The sequence below is a fragment of the Leptonychotes weddellii genome, chromosome 16, assembly GCF_054177405.1.
Source record: "Leptonychotes weddellii isolate Sample4059 chromosome 16, ASM5417740v2, whole genome shotgun sequence".
In the NCBI taxonomy this organism is placed as follows: Eukaryota; Metazoa; Chordata; class Mammalia; order Carnivora; family Phocidae; genus Leptonychotes; species Leptonychotes weddellii.
This window is the reverse complement of record NC_138384.1, coordinates 957,459-974,906: the sequence shown is the minus strand read 5'-3', so window position 1 is coordinate 974,906 and position 17,448 is coordinate 957,459. Positions and strand designations below refer to the sequence as shown.

Genomic DNA, 17,448 nt, shown 5'->3' with positions numbered 1-17,448 from the left:
CTTTCCAGAATGTTCCAAAAGAGAAACTGAAGGGACTGAGGTTTTTTCCCAAAGCTTTCTCCTCCCCAGCCATCTTTTGGGAACACAGTAAACTTGGTGTGTGCTACTGGAATAAACATAGGCAAAGCACCCATTGCTTTAATCTCTCAGAGCATCTGAAGTGATGACTGTTAGGAGAAGAGGCTGCAGCAGCTCCTTCTGGGCTCAGAGCTCCCCCTGCCCGTGGGCAGCCACAGGTTCTTTTTGTGCCCCGAGCAAGCATCTGTGTTTTAGCAGCCTTACCCCTCCCCGATGGTGAGTGAGTTCTTGGGACTCGCTGCCTGTGGCTGCTCACCTGGGGTCCTGGCATTTTATTAAACACCACGTTGACCTACTGACCATAAAGGAATGCGGGGTGCTTGGTCAACCCCTCAGACTGGTGCCTGTTCAGTGGGGGGCAGGGGGAATTGTGGACACTGCTGTCTTTTTTTTTTTTTTTTAAGATTTATTCAGGGTCAGCTCAGTTGGTTAAGCGTCCGACTCTTGTTTTGACTCAGGTCATGATCTCAGGGTCCCAGGATAGAGCCCCATATCGGGCTTTGCAGTCCGTGTGGAGTCTGCTTGAGATTTTCTCTCTCTCTGCCTTGCCTCTCTTCTCACACACACAACGTTTTCTTTCTCTTTCTAAAAAATAGATAATTAAATAAAGGCTTTAAAAAAAAAAAGACATTTTTTTTGAGAAAGGTTTATTTATTTACTTTAAAGGGAAAGAGGGTGTGGGCAAGGGGGTGGGGCACAGAGAATCTCAAGCAGACTCCACGCTAAGCCCAAAGCTTGAGTTGGGGCTCGATCTCATGAGATCATGACCTGAGCCGAAACCAAGAGTTGGATGCTTAACCGACTGAGCCACCCAGGCGCCCCTGGTATGTCTTAGTCGGAAAAAGAAAGCAGACTTATGGGTGCAGCCTCAGGTGTGGGGCAGCTCTCAGGGAGCCGCATTGCTGTCATTGACCCTGACTTCCCTGCCTGGGTTGCCAGGGAGCTTTTAAATGCAGATGCCTGGGCCTCACTCTGGCACCTTCTGTCCGATGTATTTGGCCTGAGTGATTCTAACCTGTAGCTGAGCCTGAGAATCAGGTGGAAGGATTTTCAGGATTGCTGATTCCCAGGGCCCGCCCTGGAAGTTCTGATTCTGTGGGTTTGAAGAAGCCAGGACTGTGCATTTGCATGACCTTTGTCAAGATGGTAATTTCTTGTCGAGATGGTATCAGCTCGGGAATGGTGTTCCACATGGGGCACCCCCTGCTGCCTACTCAGTGCTTCCCCCTTCACCCCAAGAGAGAGTACTTCTCCCTGTGGGAGTTTTGGAAGGGGCCTTCCACTCTGCTTGAGGGAGGGTCCGGCTGGCCTTGCCCTGCACTTCCCTGTGTCCGTCCGTTCTGCCTGCTGGGCCTTCCTGAGTGTTTGGAGGTACAGGTGGCTCCTGGGCTCTGGGCCCCTCAGACATCAGTTCACACTAGTAAGGATTGTTGGGGACCAAGGGAGGGCCTCCCTGTGCAGCACGGGGCTGGTCCTGGGGCAGGCACAGCTGGCAAGAACCCCTCAACCCTGGCTTCCATTGTCAGTTTCTGGGCAGAGCCTCTGTCAAGATACTGCTTTTACAGATGGACATTGGTAAGAGAAGGGAAATGGAACCCTACAGCGTCTCAGGCTGCGTCCCCATCAGGGCCGTGTGGCCACACTGCTGGTTTTCTGTTGCAGGGACTGTTTCAGGGCCTTCTACATCCACAAGTTCAGAGCCGTGCTTGGGAAGAATCGGTTGATCTTTCCGGGTGAGAAGGTAGTGTGTTGGGGTGACTCTTCTGCGGGGTCCCCAGCTGGGAAGCTCAGCCCCCCTGGGCCCTGGCTCTCAGCCCCTGCCTCCCCTCCCAGTGTCATGCACAGGTGATGGTGGTGGTGGAGAGGGTGGGCTTGCTCATGGGGGAGACGCAGCGCTCTCCAGTGACGATCCTTCTCCCATAGGTGCTCCTGGCATGGTCTGGGGGGCCTTCATCCAGCTCCATGGTCTGGCAGGTCCTTGAGGTACGTCTCCTAGCGTCTTCCTGGGTCCTGGCTGCTTCCCTACTGAGTTGCAGAGTTGGGGGCCCAGGACTGAGGGGCTCTTGCCTGCAGCTAGCGAGAGCAGCCCACCCCTAGCTGGGATGCCCGGAGGGTTGTTGGATGTGTATACAGAGGTGCACAAACTGGAAGCTGAGTCCGGAGCACCCAGCTGTGCCCAAGTGTAGGACTGTTTGCCGACTGCGTAGAATCCTAGTCACAGGGAACATGTGGTGGCATGGTGGGGCGTTGCTTGAGGTGTTCCTGAGTTCATGGGCCTCCCCCTGGTCCTAGGTCCAGGACAAAACCTTGAAATACGAGCAGGTGCCTTGGGGAACCCAAAAGGGGTCCAGCCTGGCTGGGGTCGGGTAGCTTCCTTGAGAAGTTTAAGGGGAGACCCAAATGAGCAGTGGGGATGCCAGGGGATGTGAAGTTGGGTGGGGAGGGAGAGCGTACGGGAGAGGGTGCTCTCTGGGGACCTGTGCTCCAGGCTCTCGGCAGCCCACTCACACTGTTGTCCAGCGTGTTGGAGATGGCTAGGGCTTTTCCTGAGGGCCCTGGCTGCCGTGGAGGCCTTGACCTGGGGCTGGGACATACACAGACTCTCTGCATTCCCAGTGAGGGGCACAGATGAGAGAGGTGGTCTGTCCCGGGGGCTCCAGCAAGGTGCTGTTCTGCTCTCACTTCATGGCTCCCTAAGCCTGGCCTGGTGTAAGTGCCCACTCCATTGGCCTTTTGTCCGGCACCTGGAGCCCCTGTTTCCTCTAACTGATAACACCTTGATGGTAGTCTGTTGTCCTCTTGCACTCAGCAGTCAGAGGTGCTCAGGCAGGCACCTCTCAGGACATTGCTGGGGGGGGAGTCTGGGGGCCGTGGGAGACAGACTGGTGAGGAGCAGGTGTTACTGGGGCGGTGAAGATGCCTAGGCAGCCACTTTGACCATGTCAGGCTGTGTGGCCTCCCCATGGGGCCTGTTCGGCACTTTGTCTGAATGGTTTGTCTGTTCCAGGTGGGGAACACCACCCCTTCCTGGAGGACATCAGTTCAGGTGGAGAGTGGTTTGTGCCGGGAAGGTGGCCTCTGGCTTCTGACTGTGGGGCTGAGGTCCTGTCCCTTTTCTCTCTAGGGCCTGAGTCGAGATTCTGCCAAAAGACTGCGTTTTGTGCCAGGGGTCGTATATGTCGATGGTATGTGTGGCCATCCCAGCCCCGGCCCCAGCCGCTCAGGATGAGCCCCGTTGAGACAGCTGGTGCTGTGCCCTTGATGAGGCCCTTAAGCTTAATGAGTCTTTGGAGACAACACATGGGTCTGGCAACAAAGGCACTGTTGTTGTCTTAGACTTTTGTTGGAGTCAGGCAGGCGTATGTGCCTAGTGTCCATGGATCAGGGGCCCTGGGTGGGAGAGGCCAGGGGCCGGATGCTCCCTGAGATAGGCTCCCAGTTGGGTCTGGGGCCCTGGGGTCCGTCACGCCTCCCCCCGCCCCTCCCCTGTGCACTGGAGAGAAGCCACTCCCCACTCTGATAATGCTGCCCTCCCTGAGAACAGGTTTGTGTCCTGTGGTTTCCACCAGAGAGCTTCTTAGAGTTGTTCACAGGACATTGGCCTTATCCCATCTTGGGCTCTTCTGTAGTCATGATTCCTTTCTGCCTGCACTTTTTAGAGGGAGCAGCTTGTGGCCAGAGCCGGGAGGACAGAGCAAAAACTCTGTCTGATGTGAAGCTGATCCTACAGACCCTCGGCTTTCCGTGGCACGTTGTCACCTTGGAAGAGGTGGGTGGGCCTGACTGTGAGGGCGGGCCGCCGGGTGCCCACAAGGGCCTGTGCCTCCTTGGTGGGGTCAGTTGTGGGCCTCGCCCTTGGCCTGTTTGCTCCCGGCACGTGGGGGGCAGGCCTGGGCCTTATGCTCTCCTCCTGCCCTGGAAGGTGTTTGCCCTGCCGCCGTCCGTGCTGCGCTGCCCTGCCCAGAAGCCAGTGGGGACTGTGGGGACCTACAAGGTGGCTGTGGACAGTTTCCTTCAGCAGCAGCATACGCTGGGGGCTGAGGGGGTTGGGGGCAGCCCCAGCTCAGCCCAGGGGGAGGCACAGCCGAGCCAGCCCTGCACCCAGGACCACCGGGACCTGGCTGGGCCACCCCTGGCTGCCCAGACCGAGGCTCTGTCCCGACTGTTTGACTCCGTGAAGACGTTGACGGCCAAAGAGGAGCTTCTGCAGACCCTGCGGTGAGCCCCCATCCCCACCCTGGCAGCTAGGCCCTCCTCCTCCCAGCCTGCCTGAGACCCTGGGCTCTGCTCTCAGGACCCACCTGATCCTGCACGTGGCCCGGACCCATGGCTACTCCAAGGTGATGACAGGAGACAGCTGTACCCGCTTGGCCATCAAGCTCATGACCAGCCTGGCGCTGGGGAGAGGGGCCTTTCTCGCCTGGGACACGGTATGTGGGTGGGGAACGGGCATTTCCGGGGCCCCTCTGGCCCTCGTCACTTGTCCGTGCCAGGGTCTCCCGTGTGGCGCGGGGCACGCGGGGCTGTGAGCCCGTGTGCTGGGTGCCGTGATGAACGTGCCCCTGCTGCAGGGCTTCTCCGACGAGCGGCACGGTGACGTGGTGGTCGTACGGCCCATGCGTGAGCACACGCTGAAGGAGGTCGCCTTCTACAACCGCCTGTTTGCCGTTCCGTCCGTCTTCACGCCAGCCATTGACACCAAGGCGAGTTGCGGGATTCTCCAGCGTGGGGTCGGAGGGGGCCGGCACGCGCTCGGTGGCCCGAGCTGTGTCCACACCAGCTCCCTGGGAGCACCCGAGGGGAGGCAGGCTGGTGCTCGGCCAAGGGGGGCTTGCACGGAGGGTGTAACAGCAGGTGTGTTCAGTGACGGGGACACCTCAGATGCGGGTGCTCTGGCTCAGTCCAGCCCTGACTTGGCACGCTCAGGGCCTGATGGTGTGAAGCCCTGGCCCCCACGCTAGCTGGCTGCTGGGCCAGGCCGGGGGGCGCCCCTTTCACAGCCCTCCGTCTGATTATCCCTAGGCCCCCGAAAAGGCCAGCATCCACCGGCTGATGGAGGGCTTCCTGCTCCGGCTGCAGGCCCAGTTCCCCTCCACAGTCAGCACCGTGTACAGGTATGTGTGCGTCAGGGCCCCCGGCGGGGTGGGCGCGTGGGCCTGAGCCCACCCCCGGGCGCTTGTGCAGGAGTGAAGCCCAGCCTCAGGCTGCCTTGGTGCCCCGTCTCCCACCCATCAGGACCAGTGAGAAGCTGGTCAAGGCCCCCAGGGACGGCTGTGCCGCTGGCCCCCGCTGCCTGCTCTGTATGTGCTCGCTGGACGTCGACACCGCTGGTCCGTGAGGAGGGGGAGGGGCACTGGGGAGTGGGAGTTGGGGGTCCAGCCCCAGGAGGAGCCTCAGCCTATGTCTGCCTGTAGATAGTGCCACAGCGTTCGGGGCTCAGACCCAGGATTTCTCCCAGAGGCAGCCCTCCACCCCACTGGCTGGGGCCCCCACTGTGCCTTGCCGTGCTGCAGAGGTGGGCAGGGCCCTGAACTGCTGCCAGGGGACCAGGCCGTGCAGGAGGTGAGTCCCTTCCTGGCCCTGCCCTGACCCGTGGTCAGCCCCAGGCCACCGGCCAGGGTAGGTGCGACACCCTGGGGCCCCGAGCCGGTGCTCAGGCACAGCTCTGCTCCTCCAGGGAGGACTCCCGAGCCCATGTCATCGAGCAGCTATGCTATGGCTGCCGCGTGAATATGAAGGATGTGGTGAGTCGTTCTCACTCCTGGGTCGTGACAGGGGAGGCCCACCCCCCGGGGCTCGGTGCCACGCGGCCCCTTGTCCACGGCCATCCTCTGTTGCAGCCCTCCTTGGACCCCCTGCCACCTTACATCTTGGCCGAGGCCCGACTCCGCAGCCAAAGGTATGGGCTAGCCACACGGCTGGGGGAGTGCCAGAGGGGTCCTTCTGGGCGGTGGCTCCCACGGGGCAGATTCCCAGTGTACGGCTTTTCCTAGGCCCTCGCCAGAGATCCAGGAGTATCTGCTGGAGAACAGTGACGATGAGGCGCACACCAGCGGGAGCGGAGCCTGGGGCCCCCCAGAGCAGGAGGGCAAGGATGGGCAGACAACCTGTAATTGTATAAATAAAAACATTTTTAATTAGAAAACCCTACAGTACGCATGGGGAAGGGAAGGCTGGAGCCCCTGGCCCAGTGTGCCGGCTGCACAGGGCTCTGCACCAGGCCGAGGAGGGGCCCCAGACCCCTTCTTCTGGCAGCAGCGTCAGGGCGTGGCGGCCGGGGCCGGGGTGTCTGCACCCAGCAGTGTGCTGGGCGACTCCTTCATGCGTGGGTGCAGGAGCCCCGCTCCTACTCCTTCTCACGGGTCCACTTGATCATAGTTTCGGGCGAGCGGTACAGGAAGATGAGCTTGGCGTAAAGCTCCTCCTCGAGCTCCAGCTCCCGCGTCTCCCGCACCAGGAAGATGTCCTGACAGAGCTTGAGGATGCGGTCCACGCAGGGCAGCTCCTCGAACATGATGGAGTGCGAGATCTCGCTGAAGAAGCCGCGCACGAACTTGCCGATGACCAGCACGATGGACACGTAGAGCCCCATGATCCTGCCAGGCAGGGGCGGGCGGGGTGAGGCTGGGGGTGCTGCACCCCACCCACCCACCCTCCTGCCCTCACGTGCAGCACACTCACCCGTAGCCAGCCAGGAAGCCCAGGCTGGGTGGGCTGACCTTGTCACTGAAGATGACCATGGGCAACAGGTTGCACTCAGCCTGGCAGTCCTGCAGCTCGATGACCCACCACTCGAGGAAGCCAGCGGCCCCTGCGCCCACGCTCTCCCTCCGCAGCTGGATGCGCACGCTGAGGTAGTCCTCCTCCTCATCTGGGGCAGGGGCAGAGTGGGTCAGGGCCACCGCCTGCCCCCTGGGCTGAGGCCGCCCCCCCCCACCCCCAACACACACTCACTGGGCTGCAGCTGCTTCACGGGGTTGGCTTCAGGCCCGTTGGGGGCCCGGATGTACTTGGGGAAGAGGTTGCGGATGATCCTGCAGGGAGAAGGCCGGTGGGTCAGGCCCAGCCGGCCCTCCAGCTGCCTCCCTGCCCCCAGGCCCCAACTCACACGGACTGGTTGGAGGTGCCTTCAAGCAGGCTGGCCAGCTGCCGCCGCTCACTGCTATTGGGGGCCAGGTCCAGGGTGTGCTTCTCGTTGGTGTACTCCACGGTGCCGCCCTTGGCCAGGTCCCTGCGTGCCGGGGCACGGTGTGACCCACTGCGGGCTGCACCCCCCGGTCCCGCCCCAGCCCAGCACGCACCTCTGGAAGTTCCAGATGAAGCGCAGGGTGATGTCGGCCACGCCATCGTACAGCTCCCGCTTCATCTGTGCCCGGCTCGGCGGGCTGATGCGCCACAGTGCCCCGGAGCTGCCCTCGATCTGCGCCGTGACGATGTCCTCGGGGCTGTACTGGCTGATGAACTGCATGGCCAGCTGGACCCCAGGCAGCCCTTGAGTGAGGGGCTCCTGGACACCCCCCACCCCAGCCCCCTGCTGCTGCCGGGTGGGGCCCTCTCACCGGGTTAGGGTCAAACTGTCTGGACAGCTCCTCGTAGGCCTGCTGTGTGAACGGCACGATGGACGGCTGCTGTGCGCTCATGGTGAACAGGGGCTACGGGGAGTGGGGTGGCGACTGTGATGGGGCAGGGAGGCCCCATGGTGCCGAACGCCGTGAAGGTGGGTGGGGTGCAGCCCATGCCCGCCGTCACCTGTTTCCAGCGGGCACAGACTGGTGGCTCACCTCGTAGCCACCCAGCTTGAGGGTGACAGTGACATCGATGGGCTGGTTGACGACACCGACCACAGAGCGCACCAGGGACATGAAGAGCAGTGGGAACCAGATGATGGCCACAAGGAAGAGGATGATGAGACCACCCATGCCGTACTTGACAATCTTCTTCTTCTTCTGCCCCTTGGGCTGGGGGTATTTCTGGGGGGCGGGACATGGCTCAGGGGCTCAGCCCTGCCCGCCCCCTTGCCCCAGGGTGAAGGCGGGCACTGGCCCAGACCCCCAGGGCCTCACGTAGCTACAGCCTGGGGCCCACCCAGGGGCTCGTGAAGCCAGATTTTAAAGCGTCACAGTTGACTGCAAAGCTCTAGCACTCGAGACGGGGTGGATACGTGAGCACAGAAACCCAACGGCCCAGAGCCCAGAACGCGACCCGCCGCCCAGTGAGTGCTGCCAGGATGATTCCATGGGGGGAAGGACCGTCTCTTCAGCGATGCTGCTGGGACAAATGGTTGTCCACATGCCAAAGCAGCAGGACCCCATCTAAGACCTCAATCTGGATTCAATGGAAAATTCTCAGACCGAACGTGGAAAGCATGAGCAATGAGAGAAAAAACACTACGTTATAAAAAAAGAAGAGTTTGTGCTTCAGAAGATGGGATGCTATCAAGAAAGTGAGGAGATGGGGTGTCTCAGTGGCTCAGTCGGTTAAGCGTCTGACTCGGTCTTGGCTCAGGTTCTGAGGTCAGGCCCTGGGTCAGGCTCCACACTGAGAAGTCCGCTTGAGATTCTTTCCCTCAGCCGTTCCCCCTGCTTGTACTCTACGCCTCTCTCAAATAAATCTTTAAAAAAAAGTGAAGAGACCACGCAGAGAATGGGAGAACCTATCTGCAAATCCTATGTGATAAGGGTTTAATGTCCAGAATGCAGAAAGAATTCTTAAAGAGAACAAGCAAGCCAAGGACAAAAGGGGCAAAGCAGATCGCCGACAAGCACACGAAACGATCATCGCCATCACCCACCATCAGGGAAATGCAAATCAAAACCCCCTTGAGTCACGGGCGCCGGCGGGGATGGGAGAGGGGGCAGCCGCTGTGGACAGCAGGGGCAGTCCCCACCAGGCGAGACCAGGAGCTGCCCCCGCGCGGCCCCCCCGCCGCGTATGTCCATAGCAGTGCGTGTTGCAATGAACAGGAGGAACCAGCCCGCCGTCCAGGACTGTTTGTAACTGCTGGGTACATGTACAGTGGGCCAGTCACACGGAGGAACGCTCCTCAGCCACAAAACCCTCACTTCTGACACAGGCCACGTGGACTAGCCTTGAAACTGCAGAATGAAAGCAGCCAGACGCAGGCCACGCGGCGTGTGACGGCGTGGACACCAACTTCCGGACCAGACAAGTCTGTGCAGAGTCGGGGGGCCAGGGGGGTCTCTGCAGAGCGTGAGCGTATCTTAGACCTGCCTGGTGATAGTGGCCAGCTCTGTGACGATGCCAGGAGTCTGAACTCTACCCGTGCATGGGGGGGCGCCCTGTTTCCGTTACCTCCCACTGCAGCCGCTCACACAGAAAACCCAGCTGACCTCCACTGCCCCAGCTCCCAGCCCTCATGTCCGTGAGCCAAGCAGTCAAGCCTCCTGGGCCGGGCATGCACTCAGGCCCGCTCTGCCAGCTACCCGCCGACGGCCACATTCACGGCACTGTCCCCCCCACCCCGGGGACCGCCAGCACCACCTGGCTCTCTCATGGCCCATCTGCCCCACTCCCCGCCTGAGCCAGGCACCTTCTCAGTCTCGCGGCTGCACTTGATGATGAAGATGTTGGCGTAGATGTCCTCCACGCACATCCAGCTGGACAGGGACAGCGTGGTGTCTGTCCACACCCAGTCCATCACGGCCCGAAGCTCCACCAGGAATGGCACAAGGCGGAACCTGCCCGAGGCGGGGAGCCCGTCAGGAGGGCCCATGGGTGGCAGCCTGGCTCCTGGCGCCCCGGGCCGGCCCGCACTCACCCCTGGAAGAGGAAGAGGTTCAGGTGGTTGTACTTCTTGGTGAGGAAGTTGCCAAGAATGCGGGTGGGGTATCCACAGCGGATCTGGTAGGCGGACAAGGCGAAGTAGATGCACTTGACGAAGTACCACAGCTGGGCCACTGCGTTCTGGCTGAACATCCTGGGGGGACAGGAAGGCCGGCTCAGGGCACCCTGCCCGAGGCCAGAGCCCCAAGGTCCCCGGGGCCAGACACCCACCTCTCGGTGACGGCGGGCAGAATGAAGAACATCCAGAGGTGGATGGCCAGCACCAGGACGACCTGGAAGGCCAGCTTGCCCAGCACGGTCTTGCGGAGGTAGAGGGCACGGTCGATGACCATGGTGCTGAACTGGATGAGCAGCATGACCAGGAAGGCCTCTGGCACTTGGTCGTCCGACAGCGAGGACGTGATGTCTGTAGCTGCCGAGTGTTTCTGTGCCAGGAGAGCAGAGGTCAGGGGGCAGCTGGGGGTAGGCAGCAGGGTGGCTGCCGGGCTCTGCGCTCACCCCAAAGGCCCAGAAGCCGAAAATGATGATGATGAAGTCGACCACGTCGGCCAGAAACATGAGCGCGTAGACGTCAGTGGCCGCACGGTACTTGGTGTGCAGGATATCGTGGAAGAAGCGCTGCAGGGGCCGGTACACGCTCCGGGCCCTGTGGGTGAGGGCGCATGGGCAGGGGGCTCAGCGCCTGCCTCGGCTGCTCCCACCCGCCCTTGCCCGGGAGCAGCCAGCAGTCACGCACATGGCCAGGCAGAAGCTCTGCAGTCGGAGCCCCACGGCTGTCACTCTTTCCCGGGGGCGACTCCACTTCTCTCTCCCAGAGGCTGCCATCACACCTTCTGTGGGGGGCAGCCACTGCTGACCGGAGCCCCCGGAGAGCTGAGTGCAGCTCGGACTCCAACCAACCCGAGACCCCCTCCCACCAGGAGCTGGCATCACCCCACTTCACAGACCAGCAGGCTGAGCATGGGGACCTCCCCAGGTCACGGGCAGTGGGCCGGCTGGGGCAGCGGGGAACCTGGTGGGCTGGGGTGGCTGTGCACGGACAGGGCCGTCGTACCAGTGGATGCAGGTTCTATGGGCTCCGTACTCTCCCTCCTTTTCTTCCTGAACCGCAGGCTGATACGCTTCGTGTCTTGGGGCTTGAGCTCCACAGGAGGCTCTGCGGGCCCGTCCCCTGCTTCTGCCTGGATGTGGTCCTGGGTGAGGGCCCCGGCCACTGCTGGCTCTCCCTGGGGCCCCGTGTCTGCCTCAGTCTGGGGTCCCAGCAGTGCCCGCTCCTCCTCAAACCCCTTCTTCCCACTGCCCCGGTCCTGCTCCTTGGAGAGCTGGCTCTCTTCATGGTCCCAGAGGCCGTAGCACTGCAGAGGGAAGGAGGGAAGGAGGTGAGGAGCCTGGCGTGGCCACACTGGGCAGCGCTCAGGCCAGGCAAGATGGCCAGGCCCACCCTGGGACCCACGACGTCCAGCCTTGCCTCTTGCAGCTGGGCAGCCAGCGGATGGGGCGTGTGCTGGGAGGTGCCTGCCTGCTGCCCGCCGGCCCAGGCCCAGTGGACTCACCAGCAGCTGCGAGCGGTGGAAGAAAAGGGCCAGGAGCTGCACCAGATCGTACTTGATGTAGCTCTCCGTCTTCTCCAAGCCCAGGATGCGCGGCGGGAAGTACGGCTTGTTCTCGTAGCGCCGCAGCACGGCGTGCGTGTTCCAGGGGAAGAAGCCAAACTGGAACAGGTACTTGGTGACCACGGACACCTGTGGGGGAGGGGGCTCAGCATGGGGGGCCAGGCCCCACCCCCTCCCGCTCCGGCCGCGGCCCACCTCGGTAAAGATGATGGCCGTCATCCAAAAGCGCTTGCTGGGCCTCGGGATGGACAGCATCGCCCACAGGAAGACGAGCACGGGCAGCACCAGGGAGGTGACCGAGGCGGTGACCATGTGGTTGAGGATGATGATGAAGTAGCAGAGCAGTTCCGAGTGGGCCGCCACGCACTGGTAGGCGGCCTGCAGCAGCCGCAGGACCCGGCCCTGCCCAGCTTCGAACTGCGTGGCCTCCTCCAGCTCCCCGATGCGCTGCTGCCTGTGGGGAGCCACGCCCACACCCCTCTCAGCACCGGGCCTGGCTCCGAGGGGGCGCTGCCCCTCCCCGCCGCCCACCCCCGCCCCCCGACCTGGTCAGCAGCTCGCTGGCCGTGCGCATCCGGGTCGCGGCGCCGGCAGGAAGCTCCCGGGAGCTGTGCGGGGAAGCCCCAGGCTCGGTGTGGTACCCCGTGCCCAGCGGGCCGCCGAGGTCCTCCGTCGTCGTGCTCCGCGGCTCCTCGGCCCCCAGCCCGCTGTGGGAAGTGAGGCTGGTCACCGAGGCAGCCTGCTCTCTGCTCTGCCCAGGCTCTGGGGCTGGAGGGGCCTCCCGGGCCCCGGCGGACAACGCACCCCCTGGTCTGCGCATCCCGTGCGCGCCGCTAGCGCGCACCTACCTCAGAGCTGTACTCGGTGCGTCTTGGGCCCCCGAGGAGCCTGGAGGTACGGCCTCGGCCTCGCTGCTGTACATCTGCTCCGCCCAGCTGCGGGGCACCTCTCTGCCCTGCACGGCAGGGAGGGCTCAGGCCGCGGTTCCCCGGGGCGCTGGCGGGGCGGGCGGCGGGGGGCGGGGCGTGCACACTCACCCCACACATCCCCTGCTTGCACAGGTAGCGCTCGGCACGCAGCACGTCACTCATGGCACGGTGGTGCCGTGTGAAGGCGAGCAGCCAGTCCGTCAGCCCATCCAGCAGCGCCCGCCCCAGCACCCACAGAAACTGCACGGTGCTCAGCATGCGCTGCATCACGTGGCCGGGGCCTGTGGGCGGGCGGGAGGCAGGACGCTGCAGAGGCTGCCCCAGGAGGCCCCCAGCGCCCCCGGCCCCAGGGCGCACATACCAGCTGCCGCTGCCTCGTCCGGGCCATCCGCTGGCTCTGCTTCCTGGCCTGGGCCGCCTCCTGGGCACGGGGTGCCGATCAGCCACTGCAGCCCCGCGCGCCCGCCCCCACCCCGCACGCGGCCAGCGCACCTGTGGGCAGCTGCTCCGTCCCTTCCTGCCGCGCCTGGTCCTCCCGCTGCTGCCTCAGCACCGTCTGCGCGTTGGTCACCCACGCGTGGTAGGCCATCTGTGGAGCGGGCCCTCGCGTCAGCGCCCCACCGCCCCGGTCAGCCCACCTGCCAGCTCCCGAGGACGAGGCTGGGATCAGGCCGCCACTGGGGGCCTCCAGCTGGCTCCCTGCTTCGGGGCAGCACCCGGGGCCCGTGGGACTGGCGGGAAGGCAGGGCAAGCCGCCCGCCCGCGCACACGGCTGTCACTCCCTGAGAACTCCGGGCCCAGAGAAGGCAAGAGGCTCCTGGCCCGTCCTTTTTCCAGCAAACACGCGTGACCCTTCTCCAAGGCCAGGCCACTGGTGGCCACTCAGGCCTGGACGGTCGGAGGGCTGACCTCAGGAGGCGGTGGACAGAGGGGCACATAGCTGCCCACGACCTGCGCCTCCCACAGCCTGCCTGCCCACCTGACCAGTGGGCTCTGGGGGTCGGAATGGATCTGGGCAGGCTGGCCAGAGCGTGGGTCTCCGCATGCTGGGCTGTGCGGGCCCAGGCGCCCGTGGACAGGGAAAGGCAGGGCACCCTCCCGCCTCACCTGGAAGGCACTCTGTGCCGATGGCCTGGGGTCCTCAGGCACAGCCTCCTCCTCCTCCTCACTGTCCGACTCGAACAGGAAGTAGTCCCCCGAGTGGATGACTGCGGGCAGGGCGGGGCTGAGGACCGTCCGCCCCGGGGGAGGGCCTGGCCTCCACACTCCCACACCCACAAGCCTCTCAGCTTCGTTTCTTCAGTTTGGGGTGGGCCCAAGACAGGCGTGTGGGTTCCCTCAGCATCCCGTGACCCATGGGTAGAGGCCCGCGTGTCCCTCCCCACCCTCAGGGACAGCCCACGCGGGCTGGGGTCGGCGGAATGGGGGACAGGCCAGAGCAGTGACACGAGACCAGACAGGATGAGAGGAACACAAGGGCAGGCTGGGGATCAGCGCTGAACACCCAGACTTGTGCGTCTGAGAGTCCAAACGACGGGAGGAGAGCACAGAGCCTGCCGTGGGGACCTGGTTCAATCGAGGCTGGGGTGAGGCCTGAGGGAAAGGCCCGGGGGCACAGCCGGAGGTGCGCACAGAGCAAGCTCCCTCGCCCAGAAGGCAGACAGCAGCTGAGAAGGAAGGGGCCCGGGCACAGCGGCCCCGACGGGGTGGCCGCGGCAGGCCAGGCTAGGGTGGTACCTGTGGCGTGGTCCAGCCAGGGCCGCCACCACTGTCTCCGTGGGGAGGAGCCCCCTGGACTGCCGGGCCCTGTGGAGGGGCGGACGTGAGCCAGCAGGGAGAGGCACGGGGAGGGCGAGGGCAGCCCCCCACCATGGAGACCGCCTCTGTGCGGACGGAGGGGCCTTGCTGTGCTGTGGGGCGCAGCAGACAGCCCACAAGTGCACGCAGACAGTGGTGGGCTAGCCACAGAGCCTGCAGGGACACGGGGACCACATGGCACGGGACAGATGGGCGGGAAGGCCCGTGGACAGCACGTGGCACGGACATGCCAGGACCTGGGAGCCCTTCCACCCCCTGCCTACTCACCTGGCTCCTGGGTGGGGTCTGGGGGTTCCTGGGAGTGACGGTGGCCCGCCCGGCCCTGCCTGTGCTTTTCCTGCTTGGCACGGATACGCTCCATCCTGGGGGGTGGGGGTGGCCCTGAGCACCGAGCTGATGAGGACAGCTGGTGAGGAGAGCCCGGGGTCCCCGCCCCAGATACCACCTACTGCCTTTTCAGCTGGGCCAGGGACTTTTCCTCAGCCTTGCGGTGGAGGTCGATGCTTTTGAGGTTGGCGGCGTTGTACAGCGCGAAGCCCCTGTGGGGAGCGGTCGCCCCGGGGACGCTGAGCTGCAGCTCCCCGGCTCCTGCACCTGTGGGCTCGGCCCCAGCTGACTGCCCCCTCGCCCTGCGCTGGGATCGGGAGGAGGAGACCCTCCTGCTGCCTCCAGGCTCACGGAGAGTGAAAACACGCAACTGAAGAGGCGTCAGCGTGCAGGAGCCAGGCACCCTGCGGCCAGCGTGCGGGCAAAAATGGACGAGCCCCGGCCCGCGGCAGAGCCGGGGCCGAGAGGAGGCGCTCGGGCCCCGAGGAGGTCGCAAGCGATGCGCGGCGCTGGAGCGGGGACACGGGGCCCTGGGGCACCCGGGGTCGGGGCTGACCTGGAGGCCTGCAGGGCGGTGGCCTGGAGCTCGGCGCGCACGTGCAGGAAGTAGCGGCTGAGGAAGACGCGACGCTGCAGCAGCAGGAACAGGAAGCAGACGCTGTCCCAGAGCACGCCAGCCTCCTCCACGGGCAGCAGGCAGTCCCGGTCCCTGCTCAGCATCTCCTTCGCTGTGGGACGGTCCGGCTCAGGGCAGGGGGCCCCAGGAGCAGTGCGCGTCCCTGGGCCCGGCCCACAGCGCACCCCCCGCCTACTCACGGTCGTAGTAGCCTTTGACGGTGCACACGAGGCTGAAAAGCTGGATGACCCAGCAGAAGCTGCTCTGCATCTGCTCCACGAACACGCAGGACAGGAGCTGGGGCAGGAAGGTGGTCAGCCTGGGGCCGGAGGGGCGGGGCCAGGGCCAGGCGGGGGCGGGGCGTGGGGCGGGGCCAGGCCGGGGAGACCGGTCGGGGGCGGGGCCGGGCTGGGGGGGCGGGGCCGGGCTGGGGGGGGCGGAGCCGGGGGCCGGGGCGGAGCCGGGCTCACTGAGAGCATGTTCTTGGAGATGATGACCGTGACGTTGTACAGGATGAGGCAGTCCCACAGCACGAGGCGGGTGCGCGTTTGCTTCTGCAACAGGCTGGTGCCGAAGAGCAGCAGGTAGAAGCAGGCCAGCAGGTAGCCCAGCCCGAAGATGCTGATGCGCGTGGCCCCCGTGACAAACACCACCACCAGCACCAGCCAGAAGAGGTAGCGGAAGACAGCCACCTTCAGCATGTCGAGGTAGGACCTGTCAGACAGGCCGTCACTGCAGGGACCGGGCAGCCCCGGACCAGGGACGCCGGCGGAGCGCGCCCCTGCGGCCAGGTCAGCGTCTGTCCCTCCTCCTGGGCGCAAGTGTGCCGCCGGCAGCACCCGTCCCGGGCTCGTGTGCCCAGCCTGCAGACCAGCCGCTTCTGCAGCGCCCAGGACCCACCTGCAGTAGATGAAGTTGGGCACGGCGCTGGGCTCGCCCAGCTGCAGCTCCAGGTGGTCAGTGTTGATGCCGGCCATGAGCTGCCACTCCTCCGTGCGCTCGGCGGAGAACACTTGCCACTGCTGGGAGGCACACAGCAGCAACAGGAAGTCACCTGCGGGCACACGGGAGACGGCTGGCCACGCGAGGGCAGCGCTCGGCAGCACGGGCCGGGGGGAAGCACCGCTGTGTGTCTGCAGGGGCCCGCCGTGGGAACCACGGATGTCCACACGTGAGCATGGACAGCGGGGGACGTGCCTGTCCGCCCATGCCGCAGGGGCACCCCCCCCCCACAGCCGCACGCACACCTGCGTCCACACAAGGGGCCCTGCTGGTGTCCACCCCTGTGCGCACACCTGCGAGCAGATGCAGGTGTGTGTGGCTGCGCGTACACACGGGAGGTGGGCCTCTGTCTCAGGAAACATGCCCAGAGGACTGGACACCGTCGTGGGGCAAGGCCCCTCTGGGGACCCACAGGGCTGGCCGGCCAGGGAGGCCCAGACACCGTGCCCCTTGCTGGTGGAGGCAGGCCTCCGCTCAAGGGCTGTCCGTCCCCACGCAAAACCTCAGTGCCCTCCCATGAGGCTGGCAGGCGGTGCATGGGGGGCCGGGCCACAGGCACTCACTGATGAGGTTGGTGGAGTTGGGGGTTCTGAAGAAGTCGGGCAGGTACAGCCACTTGATGAGCGCCGAGTTCATGGGGATGGCCTGGCTCCAGCGCCATGGGTAGTCTGTGGGTGCGGGGTGTGCGTTAGGACCCCACCTGCAGGCCCGCAGCCTCCGGGTTCACAGGCCTCATTCTTGCACCCACTTGTGCATTCACACGGTCTCAGAAACACCCCACCTCTTGTTCAGAGCACACAGGCCAGAGATTCTAGCGCATTCTTCAGGCATCAACTGGCCCAGGCCCCAGGCAAGGACCGAAGAGCCAGCCCAGGGAGTCATAGGTGGGCAGGCCTGCTTGGGGGGTGGTCATGGCATGGAGGGCCCCAAATGAGGCTTTGTCATGCACCTACCAGCCAAGACAAAATACAGGGACACCACAAACACCAGTGAGGATGCAGAAAAACCAGGTCCCACGTCCATCCCTGGCAGGAACGTCAATGACCAGTTCTGCACACGAGTCCCCGAAAAGCGAGAACTATGCCCACACAGAAGCCTGTGGCTGGACGCCCCCGACAATGTCCCTGCAGAGAGCCCCATGCCAGCAACAACCTGCACCTGCCAGGGGCCAGAGATGACAGAGCTACGTCCGTCCAGCACAGATAGTCCTCAGCGGGGGAGAGCACCAGACACCAACAACCATGGCCGCCCAGACACACCC

General features: G+C 64.3%; 2 protein-coding genes across 9 annotated transcripts in view; one reads left to right on the top strand and one right to left on the bottom strand.

Moving 5' to 3' along the window:
* Nucleotides 1-6,223, top strand: part of CTU2 (cytosolic thiouridylase subunit 2) — a 22,557-nt gene extending 16,334 nt beyond the window's left edge. For 3 of the 4 annotated variants that reach the window (XM_081806236.1, XM_031028944.2, XM_081806235.1), the window contains 13 exons: nt 1,741-1,819; nt 2,002-2,061; nt 3,203-3,263; nt 3,738-3,847; nt 4,001-4,296; nt 4,373-4,508; nt 4,650-4,781; nt 5,101-5,192; nt 5,314-5,408; nt 5,493-5,640; nt 5,756-5,822; nt 5,919-5,977; nt 6,072-6,223. In XM_081806236.1, the coding sequence (XP_081662362.1) occupies nt 2,041-2,061; nt 3,203-3,263; nt 3,738-3,847; nt 4,001-4,296; nt 4,373-4,508; nt 4,650-4,781; nt 5,101-5,192; nt 5,314-5,408; nt 5,493-5,640; nt 5,756-5,822; nt 5,919-5,977; nt 6,072-6,219 (1,365 nt within the window). In that variant the 5' untranslated portion in view covers nt 1,741-1,819; nt 2,002-2,040 and the 3' untranslated portion in view covers nt 6,220-6,223. The remainder of the gene's footprint in view (nt 1-1,740; nt 1,820-2,001; nt 2,062-3,202; nt 3,264-3,737; nt 3,848-4,000; nt 4,297-4,372; nt 4,509-4,649; nt 4,782-5,100; nt 5,193-5,313; nt 5,409-5,492; nt 5,641-5,755; nt 5,823-5,918; nt 5,978-6,071) is intronic. The other variant, XM_031028945.2, reaches the window with a different exon arrangement.
* On the bottom strand, nt 6,192-17,243 carry PIEZO1 (piezo type mechanosensitive ion channel component 1 (Er blood group)). Of its 5 annotated transcripts, none has more exons than XM_081806231.1 (29): nt 16,751-17,243; nt 16,086-16,239; nt 15,656-15,899; nt 15,386-15,482; nt 15,126-15,297; nt 14,692-14,781; nt 14,510-14,604; nt 14,162-14,230; nt 13,532-13,632; nt 12,917-13,013; nt 12,786-12,845; nt 12,533-12,705; nt 12,344-12,450; nt 12,041-12,202; nt 11,691-11,949; nt 11,436-11,624; nt 10,937-11,237; nt 10,619-10,712; nt 10,381-10,528; nt 10,093-10,307; nt 9,857-10,015; nt 9,629-9,776; nt 7,860-8,048; nt 7,638-7,730; nt 7,380-7,552; nt 7,187-7,336; nt 7,033-7,112; nt 6,760-6,949; nt 6,192-6,674 (listed from the first exon to the last, which is right to left on the bottom strand). In XM_081806231.1, the coding sequence occupies exons 1-29, from the start codon at nt 16,821-16,823 to the stop codon at nt 6,425-6,427; spliced, it is 4,332 nt and encodes a 1,443-aa protein (XP_081662357.1). In that variant the 5' UTR covers nt 16,824-17,243; the 3' UTR covers nt 6,192-6,424. The 5 variants fall into 5 exon arrangements, with proteins under 5 accessions (XP_081662357.1, XP_081662358.1, XP_081662356.1 ...); XM_081806232.1 differs by having other exon boundaries at nt 10,619-10,715; nt 12,344-12,441; nt 16,751-17,239; XM_081806230.1 differs by having other exon boundaries at nt 10,619-10,715; nt 16,751-17,237.
* Between the last annotated feature and the right edge of the window lie 205 nt (nt 17,244-17,448).